The 13,485-nt window shown below is 40.1% G+C and overlaps 1 protein-coding gene across 6 annotated transcripts in view; it reads left to right on the top strand.

Moving 5' to 3' along the window:
- Nucleotides 1-13,485, top strand: part of LIN54 (lin-54 DREAM MuvB core complex component) — a 227,385-nt gene that overhangs the window by 181,142 nt on the left and 32,758 nt on the right. For all 6 annotated transcript variants that reach the window (XM_033962745.1, XM_033962726.1, XM_033962735.1 and 3 more), the window contains 2 exons: nucleotides 7,005-7,076; nucleotides 10,653-10,755. In XM_033962745.1, the coding sequence (XP_033818636.1) occupies nucleotides 7,005-7,076; nucleotides 10,653-10,755 (175 nt within the window). The remainder of the gene's footprint in view (nucleotides 1-7,004; nucleotides 7,077-10,652; nucleotides 10,756-13,485) is intronic.

Raw genomic sequence — 13,485 nt, 5'->3', positions numbered from 1 at the left:
CCATGGACCACTATGTCAAAGGCAGAGCTCATATCAAATTGCATGACCAGGGCATTAAGGCTCTTACTAAACAGGAACCATAAATTATCCAAGATAGCTACAATTACTGTCTCAGTGCTGAACAAATGTCTGAAGCCAGATTGAGTTTCATGTAAAAGGAAGAACTGATCAAGGTATTCCATCAATTGGGCATGATTTTTACAATAAAAGGGATGGATGCTATTGGCCTGTAGTTGGTTACTAATGCTGATGATTCTTTACTATTCTTTGGAATTGGGCTTATTATGATATGACCGTTATTAGTGAGGAATTTTCCATTTTTTAAGTTATCGGTTAAATAATTCAGCAAAGATAATTTAAAGTCTAATGGAGCTGCTTTCATAATTTCTGGGGGACATGGGTCCAAAACACAGTACGATTTAGAGTACTTGATATAATTATTCCATTCTAAATCTTGAAAGGAACTCCAAGTCATGTCCGCTGGTATTTCAGTTCCTTGTATGTTAGTTATTTGATGTTCGTATATGTCATTTGTTGAACAGTTATTTTTTAGGTTTTTAATTTTTGAATCGAAATGCTGTGCTAAATCGTTTGCTGAGGGTAGTTTACTATTATGCATGAGTTGAGTGTAGCGTGTGGTGTCAAATAAATTCGTAACCAAGTTGAACAGCTCTTTTGTATTGATTCCATTTGAGCTAGTATTAAATGAGTTGATTTTGGCCGAGTAAAATGCTTTACGTTTTTCTTTTATCAGTTGTTTGTAGATTTTTATGTTGGATCTCCAGTTGTTCCAGTCTGACAAGTTTCCCGTTTTTTTCCAAATTCTTTCCAATCATCTTACTAATTGTTTCATTTTTATTAGTTCGGTGTCAAACCATTTATTATATTTATTTGAGCAGGTTTTGCTATTTCGTTTAGGGGCAATTTTATCTAAAATAGATGTGCTAGTTTTCATCCAGTGGTCCCAAAAATCAACCCCTTCCCCTATCTCCGCTTGTAGTTCATATTGTGACCAAAATTCCTCTGGATTGATATGACCCCTTGTGAGATGTTCTCTATTTATCTTTGGATGTATTTTGGATTTTAAATGAGTCCAAGTTAAATTGAAATAATAAGTAAAATGATCAGACCAGATATCGTGACACCAGGTACCATCCGATAGAGAGATGGAGGGGTCTAAAATCTCCTTTGTGGCCATAGCTACCACATCTAAATGATGGCCTTTTTCATGTGTTTGTGTAGGTAAAGGGAGATTATAATTAAGCAAAGATAGAAAGTTTTTAAAGTCTTTTGCATCTGGATTGTCCTCTTCGTCTAGATGTAGGTTTATTTCTCCTACAATAATATTATATGAAGGAGTAATTGAATTATGTAGAACAAATTCGTAAAATTCCTCTTTAGCTTTTAACCAGCTTTTCGGCGGGACATAAAATAATATGCAGGAAATGGAATTTTCTAGTTCCTTATTGCTAATTTTACAGGCTAATATTTCTAACTAATTAGTCATTTTGGAATCCAGTAATTCAAGTTCAAATCCTTCCTTAAGAATAATTGCTAATCCTCCCCTTCTTCTTCCATCACGGTTTAGCATGTGAATTTTGAAATTATTTGGTAGAAGATCATTTATTATTGGATCTTCTTCAGACAATAGCCATGTTTCCGTTAGAAAAAGACAGGCTATTTGCTTGCTGACGATCCAATCTTTAATTTAAAAAGCTTTGTTCCTAACAGATCTAGTATTACGATATGCACAGGGAACAGAAGCGGATGTGATAGGTTTGGTAGTTGTAGTGGTTCTGAAAGGTTTTACTTCCCTTGTCCTTTTTTAAGGGTACGTTGATGCCTTCCGTTGCCTGAGATTACATTAATGTGATTTACTCTATCTTCCTGTTGGTTAATTATGAACCTAGTAGATAGATCAGGAACGTGGATTGAGTGTAGATGTGGATAGAGTGAATTGACATCTTTAATGCTACCACTTATTAAATAGAACAATAGAATCAATAGGAAATTTCATGTTTGCAGATTAACGTGTCACCCTCCTGTCGCAGTAGCTATGTTGGTTTCCCTATCACTCTCAATTTCTAGGTTATTTAGTTGACACTAATCAGATTGCTGAGTTCTTGAAAAGTAACTAATTCCAGATAGTAATGATTATGTTGAGGGAGTTAACTCTCACTACACAAATCAGACACACGTTTAACAATCTATAAAGTTGATTGCAGAGTGCAAAAACCTTATCTTAGTTTCTCACCAACTCACAGTTAAGTAGGGAGAGGTATAACGTCTCTTCTTTGATCACTGTTCAACAAATGAAGAGCAGAGTTTCTTGTTAAGTTCCACGCGGCTTTCCGCAAAGAGCTGAGGAAGAGGTAGCAGTCATTGGGGGCGGAGCCAAGGCCCCGACGCAGGTTCTGGTGATCGGGCCAGCAGGGCAGGGAGGGAAGATGGTGGTTTCCTGCCTCTTTGCTCTGCTGACTGAAAAATCGAATATGGCTCCCTGGATGGCCCTTTTCAAAGGGCTGAAGAAGAGGTAGCAGTCCTTGGGAGCGGAGCCAAGGCCCCGAAGCAGGTTCTGGTGATCGGGCCAGGAGACTGCTCACATGCATACATAGAGCCAAACATTGTCAATACAACAATACTCACGCTACAGTGTGTGGGTATGTGACGGGAAGCGTGTTCCAACTTTTGACAATCAGCTGGTCTATGGGTTGAAGTTTTTTAATTTCTCCCCACTTGTGTTTGCTCGCCAACTCTGCTTGCTGTCGTGCAAGTCTTTCCAAATCTTCATTTAGTGACTTGAACTTATTCACCCACATGTCTGAGGCCTTCAGGTCAGCAGCTTGGAGCTCAAAATCTCTGACGGAGACACCGGGGATGTAATTCAGGTCGGCGCTGTCCACTGCACACTCGTGTGGATGGATGATGAACTTAAAAAGACGAGTGCGCTCACGAAATTCTCCAAAGCACGTTTTGAATGACTGCAGGAGATTAGATGTGAAGCCTGCTAGCTGCTGAAGATCAAGATGTTGAGTAGGGTCACTTGCTGTGCATGCATCTTTAAACTCTCCCAGTTTTTCAAAGTGTAGTAAACGACCTGTTTCAATGTCGGCGATGAAGAGGTCTAGCTTGTTTTCAAATGCAAACACTGCTTGTTGAAGAGATAACTGTATTTCCAACACATTGAGCTGGTTCAGATGTTCAGTAATGTCCACAAGATAGTAGAACTTCAGGAGCCACTCAGTGTTAGCTAACTCAGGATGCTCAATGTTTTTTATTTCAAGAAAAGTCCGGATTTCACTCAGACAAGCTGCGAAACGGCTGAACACTTTCCCTCTTGACAACCAACGCACATTGCTGTGCAGAAGCAGACCAGGATAATTATTCCCAACTTCATCCAGCAGTGTTTTAAACTGGCGATCATTTAAAGCTCGGGCAACAATAAAGTTGACCACCTGAATGATCAGCGACATCACCTCACCAAGCTGCTCGCCACACATCTGAGCACAAAGCGCCTCCTGATGTAAGATGCAGAGAAAACTTAGGATGGGTCTCTTTTCATGTTCACGAAGAAGCGCTACGAATCCTCTGTTTTTCTCCACCATGCACGGAGCACCATCAGTACACACCGAAATAAGTTTATCCATCGGTAGATTTTGTTCTTTAGTGAGTTCAGTGAAAGACTTGAATAAATCCATCTCTCTTGTTGTCCCTTTCATAGGCAAAACAGCAAGACTTTCCTTACGTAGTGTGTCACCAACAGCATACCTTGCAATCACGCTGAACTGGGATAAATGGCTTATGTCTGTTGCCTCATCCAAAGCGAGAGAAAAGAATGGTGCTGCATTTATGTCCTTCACTTGTGTTGCCTCAATTTGATTTGCCATCATGATGGTACAATCGTGAACAATTCTTGCCGACAGAGGCATGTCTTTTATTCGTTTGATTATCTTGTCTTTATACGAAAAGTCATCAAAACATTCATTGGCAACATCAAGCATGAATGTTTTGGCATATTCCCCATCTGTGAATGGCTTTCCGTTTCTCACAATTGCTAAAGCACTAGCAAAGCTAGCCGAATTCCAGTCACCTTGTTGAGTCCAAACACGGAGTTGCTGCTGACTAGCTTGCACTCTGCACAGTAGCTCTTGACATGCTTTCTTCCTGCTGTCCCCCATAGGATATTTCGATGCAAATGTAGTATGGCATGTGTCGAAGTACCACTTTATATTTGACCGTTTCATAGATGCAATTTTATCATTGCATATTAGACACACTGCAGAACCTGCTCTCTCCACAAAGGCGAATTCCTCTGTCCATTCCTGCTGAAAAGTATGATACTCCTCGTTTTTTTTTTTTCTTTTAGCCATCTTCTTCAATAAAAGGGTTTCTGCAATTAGCTAGCTGACTGAGGTGAGGAGGATACCACTCCAGGTAGTGGTCTGTGGGGCAGGGCAGAGGTAATGAAGGCAGGGTAGCCAATTGTGGGTGTAGCTGGTGGGATGGGAAGCCGGGGCCTCGATTTGGGGCTGCCTATGAAGGATGATACAGCTTCAGGCCCATTTGGCCGCAGAAGCTGTGGGGCAAGGTAGGGTGGGTCCCAAGGATGCCGTAGGCACACTCACAACTTGTCCCCTTCACTGGTATAGCTTGCTGCGGTCCAGGCTAGAATCTACAGCTGGGGGAGGTGCCACATTGTGCAGAGCGTTGGAAGATGGCCCTTGCTGTCCCCGTCCTGGCTCAGATCTGATCCGGCTCTGTGTCAGTGGCTCCCGCTCGTAGCGTGTGCAGCCGCTCTCCTTGGCTCTGCCCCCTGAAGTCAGAGTGTCATGTTGCGAGCCAGATGCAGCCATCAAAAGAGCCACATCTGGCTTGCGAGCCATAGGTTCCTGACCCCTGTGTTAGCCGATGCCATATTGGATGGCTACTTCTCCCTACATAAACTAGATTGCAAGGTCATGCTATAATGTACACCATGGAAATTGCCATGCCAAAACAAAATTCTGATTCTCATGTCATTTTGAGAAATACCATTAGCAACATAAATCTCCACTACCAGTTACATTGTGACATACTAAAAAAAAAATCCTAACTCAACATATTGTACAGATCTATATAGCTTCCTCAACTTTGCCTTCATCATTTTTTCTCTTTCCTATCATGGCTAAGGGGTTCCTTTTTGTTTCTTTGACTTGTTATTGTAAACTACTTTGCTGTGTATTAAAATCCAAAATAAACATGTTGCAAGCCTACCATATAAAAGTAGCACTAATTCTTATGATTTGAACAACATGAACCTGGATAGCACTATATTAACATGAGGCCCTATTGGTAAAACAGAATAAATGGGGCTGCTACAGAGTTCTACACAGAAACTACATGCATACAAAATACCACACATTAGTCACATGCAAAATACAAACAAACCCTCACCAGATACAGAACAAGAGGCCACAAATTAGAAATAGATATATGAAGACAAAAATTGAACTGGATATTCCAAGAAGTCAAACAAGGCATGCACCACAATACAGAGGAAATAAAAACAGAAATGTATTTCTACTTGTACTGAACAAAAGACATCCATGATACACATTTCACAAAGCTAACATATTCTGCTTAATAAATAAAAAATAAAACACTTTTTTTCTACTTTTGTTGTCTGGGCATTTTATTTTTCCCAAGTATGTTGGTCCCTGTTTCTCTATTCTGCTTTCTTGTCTTTCCTTTGCTCTTTCCAGTGGGTGCTATCCTTTGTCATTTCTCAATTTTCCTCCCGTCTTCTTCCATTCCCTTGCTACATAATCTCAAACTCAAATTTCATCCTCTCACTCTTTAGCCCTTCATCTATATTTAACTAACCTATCAACTTGCCATCTCCTCTTCTCACCCTCTAGCGCTCTCATTTTTCCTTGGCCTCTTATTCCTTTCTTTTACCCACTCCCCATTACAACGTTTCTACCCTATATACTCACTATTCTCTTCTCACTCATCTCCTTTTCAATCCCCATGGCCTCTTCCACATAGTTTAATTATGTCCAGATTCCTCTTTCTCCTATAGCCTTTTAGCCCAGTATCTCTTCTCTCTTTCCCTCTTCTATTCAGTTGTTGCCTAACCCCTGCACTCCCAAAAGTGCATCTTCAGCAGCTCAGAGGGAAGAGTGGCAGCAGGAAACACAACCCTGCTGCAAGACCCACAGCTAAGCTAACCCTAATGTTATATTCTTTCCTGGGTTGCAAGCTACAAACCATGCTTACCAGATTTCATTTTTGGTGTACAAATCCACCAAAAAGAGAAAGGGGTAAACACAATTTCCTGCCTGCACAATGCAATAGGATGAATCTGCCACAAGTGACAGCTGAGGGTTTTCCTTTTTTCAGCTGTGGAAAACATGATTTGGTGTCCAGGGTACTTCATTGATAGCAGATAAGAATAACTGATCAAATGGATAAAATTTCTGAATGTCATGATTGTTATGCTTCAACCTGGTGTGCATGGCCTGTGTATTTATAAAGATCATTTATTATTTACTTGAATTTTGCTCACACCTTTTTTGATAACTGCTCAAGGTGAGTTACATTCAGGTATACTAGGTAAGACCAGCATTTAATGCCCTTTCTGTCGATGATAGCTTCTTTAACACTTCAGTGCAATTAATTAAAAAAAAAAAAAATGATGGTGCTGATTTCATATTGGTCTTTTTTCTTCATTAAAGAGATGCTTTACTTCATTAATTTTATTGAGCCGCAGTGCATTGTGAAATTTAGAGGCTCTGTATTAATAGATGTATGGTGGTGAGATATTCCATATACTGTTTTAAATTTCCATTTACTATAGAAATGGCGAACTTTCACTCTGATACTCAGGGTAGTTATGCTAGGTTCAAAGGCCTGGTGAGATCCAGGCAGAAGCATAAAGACGACTATAGAGTAGGTTTCCAGATTATTAAAGCAAAGAAAAGGTTCCAGAGAAGATGACATGGTGGTATGTTTTTCTTTTTCAGAATAATTTCATCAGAGTCTACAAGCAGACCCAGAAAACCATGCAACTGTACAAAGTCTCTGTGTTTGAAATTGTAAGTAACTATTATGTGTTTCTATGTACTATTCTTCTGATTTATTTTGACTCCTGCTTGGTGGGGATATGTGACAGCTGACTCCAGTATGCACAGAGAATACATTATAATAGGGACAGCTGCCTGCACTGGAAAGTAAGATACATTTATTACAATTGCTATAAAAGAGATCTTTTTAATTCATACAGTCTGTTTAGATACTATACAGAAAAAGAATCTACATAACAAAGCCCTTCAAACAACAGCACTGGGGCACTTGCTCAGCCTTAATGTTTTGTAGTCGCACGTCATTCTGTTGCGACTCTGCTCTCTTCTGGGTACTGAGCACTTAACTGGCCCCAAGCAATAGTAATTATTGTTTAGATTTATACCTTTATTTTAGAGTATCTTATCTCCTACTAAATTATCACAGAGCAAGGTGAGTATGTTTCATCATTATTATGATGACCACATTACAGTCAAACCTCGTTTTGCGAGTAATGTGGTTTGCGAGTGTTTTGCAAGACGAGCAAAACACTCGAGCAAATTTTAACTCGCAAACCAAGCGTTGACACGATATGCGAACCCCCACCCCAGGAACTGGCTTTGCTTCTCCCCCGAGGCCACCGGCGCTGCTCCCTCTCTTCGTGACTGAGATCGCCTCCCTCCTCCCCCCCCACTGACCGGCCATGTGCTTACCTTATCATCCATGTGTCGGTGCTGAAAGTGTCTGCCGCTGGTTCTATGCTGGACTGCTGCAGGGTCTTGAGCATCTGGGCATGCTCAAGGCCTTCTGGCTCACCCTCTTTGAGATTCTCGGAGTTCCGCAGCAGCCCAGCCATAGAACCAGCGGGCAGGCACTTCCAGCACCGATGCATGGATGGTAAAATAAGCACATGGCCGGTCAGTGGGGGGAAGAAGGGAGGCTATCTTGGTCGCGAAAGGAGGGAGCAGCACTGGTGGCCTCGGAGGAGAAGCAAAGCCGGTTCCCGGGGTGGGGTGTCAAACTAGAGGACAGCAGTGGGAGAAGACAGAAGAAGGGATGTGGGTCAGGTGTTGGGTTGGGGGAGTGTGTGTGTGTGTGTTTGAGAGAGATGTACCTATTAAGTCAGTGGAACAAATCATCTGAGTTGCCATTATGGCCTATGGGGAACTTTGCTTTGATATATGAGCACTTTGGATTACGAACATGCTTCTGGAATGAATTACGCTCACAAACCAAGGTACCACTGTATATCGCTTATTTGAATTTCAGTGCGGTTAAATGTGTATATTTTTTATACTGTTTCATATTAGATTTCAATTTGCCATTTCCAGGTTTATTTAATTTATTGTATTTATATTTATATTTGGTCATTTTTGCTATTCTATTAACAAAATTGTAAGTTTTATATTAAACTATACCTGCTGTACATTGCCTCAGCTAAATCTCTTCCTAAAGGTGGTGGTAATTCCCAATAAATAAATATCGAGGTCCTTTTACTAAACTTAAGAACTTGCATGTGCTTATCGCATGTTAAATAGGCTTACTGCGGGACATGCTATTTTTCAGATTTTAAGGGGATGTGTTTGGGGGTGGATAGTGGGCATGACAGCATTAATCAGCGCATGAGGCTTTGCTGCATGGTGGGCCCTTACTGCCTATAAAATAGGTGTCTGTAAGGACTCGCATAGTAACTTTGTTTAATGGCTGTGCGCCTATGGCGAGATTAACATGTGGTCATTAATTGGGGAAAATGGAAATGTCTTGTCATTTTCCAGCTGTGGCACAAGTGGCCTTGATTCACTGGAACGCGCTAAGGCCCCATTGTGAAGATAAAACATACAGGCTATACATAATCCACAAATCAGCAATCACACGGTAGACAAAACAAAATGTTTGAATATCTTAAGTTTACAGCAAAACTCCTGCAGATTTTGGAAGTCTCAGGTATTTGATAATGCATTCTACAATGGGGGCCCAAACAAACAAAAAAAAGCCCTTATCCAAGTAAATCGATGGATTCCTAACAGCAATGCTATGTGTTTTTTTTGAGGCTGCAGAGGGGAAACAAATACACCTCAAATAGGCCAGCTTAAACCATTATTAATAGTGTGTTCTGTCATATTCTACCAGTAACCCGTGTATTAAATACTTAAACTGGGATTTACCTAGCACAAACTGGTTTAGAACAGTGGCATGACCAGATCACAAATATCAGGCAGATTCTAAAAAGTAGATAAATTTCTAAGGAGAAGCGATAGCTTATATAGTCCCTATAAAACTAAAGAAGGGAAGCACTTCCTTAAACTCTAATTTCTGTTGTAGTTTACTTAGGTACCTTTTATTGGCCCAATATAAGAATAATCTAAATATGTCATAGTACATAAGGTTTCAAGAGCATGTTTAATAATAATAATTTATTCTTATATACCGCCAAAGCCATAATAGTTCGAGGCGGTTTACAATAAGAAGTGCTGGACAATCAGAGAAATAGTCATAATGTAAAATCACCAAATACAGAATAAAAGAAGTAAAAACAGTAAAATTCTTAGGTTACAAATCGATTAAACAATTTCATTTTTACTGATTTTTCTAAAACTAAAATAGGATGAGGAGTGCATGATAATGTTACCCAGCCAATCGTTCAATTTACCTGCCTGTAAAGCAAGAGTTCTGTCCAGGAATCTTTTATAACGACAGGCCTTTATTGTTGGATAAGTGAACATATGAATTCTACATGTAGGCCTAATAGAACAATACAAGTTAAAATGAGAAACCAAGTATGTAGGGGCCAAACCAAATATTGATTTAAAACAAAGACAAAAAAATTTAAACAACACTCTTGCTTCCAGGGGCAGCCAGTGTAGTTTTTGATAATGGGGACTTATATGTTCCCATTATTTTCAAACCAAAAATCAATCAACTGCCAAATTTTGAATAACTCAGAGTCTTTGAAAGGTTTTCTTAAAAGTTCCCAAATAAATGATGTTACAATAGTCAAGCATGCTTAAAATGGAAGATTGAACCAATAAACGGAATGATACTGCATCAAAATATATTCTGATGGTTCTGAGTTTCCATAATATCGAGAACCATTTTCTAACCAATAAATCCGTGTGTTCATCTAAAGTAAGGTATCGGTCCAATGTCACTCCCAGAATTTTTATGGAATAGTCAATAGGAAAGTCCTGACCATTCAAAGAAATCGACAAATCTTTAATTTTATCATTCGGGCTCGACAGAAAAAAATTGGTTTTATCTGAATTAAGTTTCAATTTAAATTTACACCCTTTTTCTCCATCAAACATACAATTATATATAAAACTGTAGGCATTTCTGGTCACTTTATTATTTTTCAGTCTGTTAAAATCAGCAAATAGTAATCAAGTACAGTATTAATATCATAAAAAGATGCTGTATTTAACATGTTACCATATAGAGACAATGTCAGCTTCTGTTCACTTAGGGATTCACAGCTGCATTCCCATGATATATGGACAAAACTTTGAAATAATAAACAAGGTGGGTCAATAGATTGCTTTAAGCAGTAAACCTTACTTTAGAAATAGGCCCAAAGTCATTTTGTAAGTTCTCCTATGCCCCTTATATTTCAGATACTGTGATTGTTTTGCGAATGGGGAGTTCTGCAACAACTGTAACTGCACAAACTGTTATAACAACTTGGAACATGAAAACGAAAGGCAAAAAGCTATAAAGGTAAATAGCAGATTTTTTTAAACATACTTGTTGGTCTCAAAATTAGCCTGTAGTTATGCTTTTGATGAAACGAGAAATGTTTGTGAAATTGTCATTGGTATTGAAGGTGAGCAAAAATGGAAGGCAAAGTCTCTAAGACCAGCATGTCTGATAGGTAGACAAAGAGTCTTTGCAGGACACTTTAAATTCTCAAGACGGGGTGGAATTAAAGCTCCTTTCAAATGAGTTCAAGCAACAGTTCAGTGCTTTCCTACCTACTCTAGGTTTTTAGGTTTTTCTTGATTTAGACCTTTTTATTTAATGTTTGTTCTAGTTTTACTCTCCTGCAGGCTGTAATAGCTTTTATTGGAGGTATCTTTAAAACACAGGAAGAAGCAGTTGTACAGAGAGGGCCAGTCATAAATAAGAGAAGCAACTCTCATCCTAGCAATGGAGAAGAGAGGCAGGGGGAGGGTTTTAGCCTATTTGTATAGGTTTGAGTTTGTTCTAAAAATAGTATCATCCAGTATTATCTTCTGTCACAGTTTAGAATCTGTTTGAAAAAATGGCTCTCAATTGACAAGAAGCACCTGTCTTTAAGAACAGGTAGCTGGAGCCATTTTGTGTCTGAGGGGTGGATGCTCTAAAATTGCCGTTAAAATCCTGTGAGTTGCTGTGGTACTGGTAAATTGTCTGATTTGAAAATGATAATCGATGCTGGATCAATTTCGCATGAAAATGAGTTTTGCGGAGGCCTGCCATAATCCCATCCAATCAATTGTTGGAGAAAGCGACTGACGCAAGTGCTGCAGAGCTGGCAGGGGAAACCCTGAAGAGTTGAATGGCAGGAGAAGCCCTGAAGCAGTCTTCTGCTGCTCAGCTGTTTGGGGCAGGAAGAGTACCATATTTTCACGCATATAACGCGCGCGTTATACATGATTTTTACAAACCGTGCATAACCGTGCGCATTATACGTGTGAGCGTGTTTTACAACTTTTTTTTTCAATCCGATCCGGCATCCCCCCTGCAAACCGGCATCCTCCCCCCCGCTCGCGTCACCCCCCTCCCCCGTGATCCTACAATCCCCCCAGCACCGCAAAACATCTCTTACCCGATTGGGCACCGGCACCAGCACCAATGCACAGGATGTGCCAGTGCTAGTGCCCGAAGATCCTCCCTCGTTGGGTTGGGTTGGTCTGGGCGGTGCGGTGCGAGAGAGATCCTCCTTCTTCCTGCGCCGGTGCAGGAAGAAGGAGGATCTCTCTCGCACCGCACCGCCCAGCCCAGCCCAACCCAACGAGGGAGGATCTTCGGACACTAGCACTGGCACATCCTGTGCATTGGTGCTGGTGCCAGTGTCCAATCGGGTAAGAGATGTTTTGCGGTGCTGGGGGAGATGTAGGATCGCGGGGGAGGGGGGGTGACGTGAGCGGGGGGGGGGGGAGGATGCTGGTTCGCAGGGGGAATGCCGGATTCGAATGAAAAAAAAATGCTCTCTTGGGTAAGCGAGCGGGGGGGAGGATGCTGATTCGGAGTAGGCGGGAGGAGGTTTTAGCATGCGCGGTATACGCGTGTGCACGCTATATTAAATTTTTTTTACATAAATTTGTGTTTCCCGCGCGCTATACCCGTGTACGCGTTTTACACGGGTGCGCGGTATATGGGTGAAAATACGGTAGTTTATTTTTTTAATGAGCACAGTCATATTAATCAGTCTTCAGGCAGGAACATGAAAAGAATCTGTTGTATGTATTTCTTATTAGAACTTTCACAGCTGATAAAAAAATGCTGAAGACTTTTAAAGGGCTCTGATATAATGTGAGTGCAGCAGCTGACAAAACATTTCCATTCAAAATGTTAAAGGAACAGGCTACACATTGCATAGTATAAAAATGCCTTTTGAAAATCATTCTTGACAAGACGACATAAAAATCAAAGAACTACCCAACTTCCCACATAGTACCATAGTCAAGGGCACAATATTGCGGGAACAATATCAAGTGATATTGTATAAGTTTAAATGTTATTTTATGATACACTTGTTGTAAGATGTAAAATGAATAAAGAATTTAAAAAAAACAAACCAATGAATCTTTTATAACACACACATGGAGTCAATTTAAAAAAGCCCAACACTCAATTTCTTTATTCAGCGCCACCAAGCTGACTGTGTTGAGACAGTAGATCCATTGTTGTTCTTTATGCCACAAATGAAATTGCCTCCATGATGCTTTGACTGCAGAGTTTCCAAAATAGTGAACCTCAAGTCAGTTACCACATGATTTAATTGTATCCAATGGCTGATGAATGGGGCAAGCAAAATCACTCAAAATAAGTACTGGAGGGATTGCCACAGTCATTCAAACAAAAGCTCAAATCATAAAAATAAAAATAAGTAAATTGTGGAGAAAACAAACCTCAATACAGTGGTTCCCCGGCCGCAAGGTGCTCAAAAGGAGCCTATATCATCACTGGAATGAAAAAACTCCACAATATCAATATAACTCAATCGTACACACTGATATTCATCAGAATCTTCTTTATCATTGGGAGTTTGTTGAAATAATGGCTCCACGCCAATAAACTTTGAAATGAAAGCTCCAATTGTGAGAATAATAATTTTTTTAGAAAGTGCTTTAATTGGCGTGAAACATATATTGACAGTTAGGTCAGCATATTAATGAAAATATTGTCCAGCAAATCTCAAATAGCTGGGACAAATCTTCTAGGACACAACCATTAAATCCAACT

This window comes from Geotrypetes seraphini, chromosome 1 (assembly GCF_902459505.1).
Source record: "Geotrypetes seraphini chromosome 1, aGeoSer1.1, whole genome shotgun sequence".
Taxonomy (NCBI): domain Eukaryota; kingdom Metazoa; phylum Chordata; class Amphibia; order Gymnophiona; family Dermophiidae; genus Geotrypetes; species Geotrypetes seraphini.
This window is presented reverse-complemented; position numbering and strand designations above follow the sequence as displayed.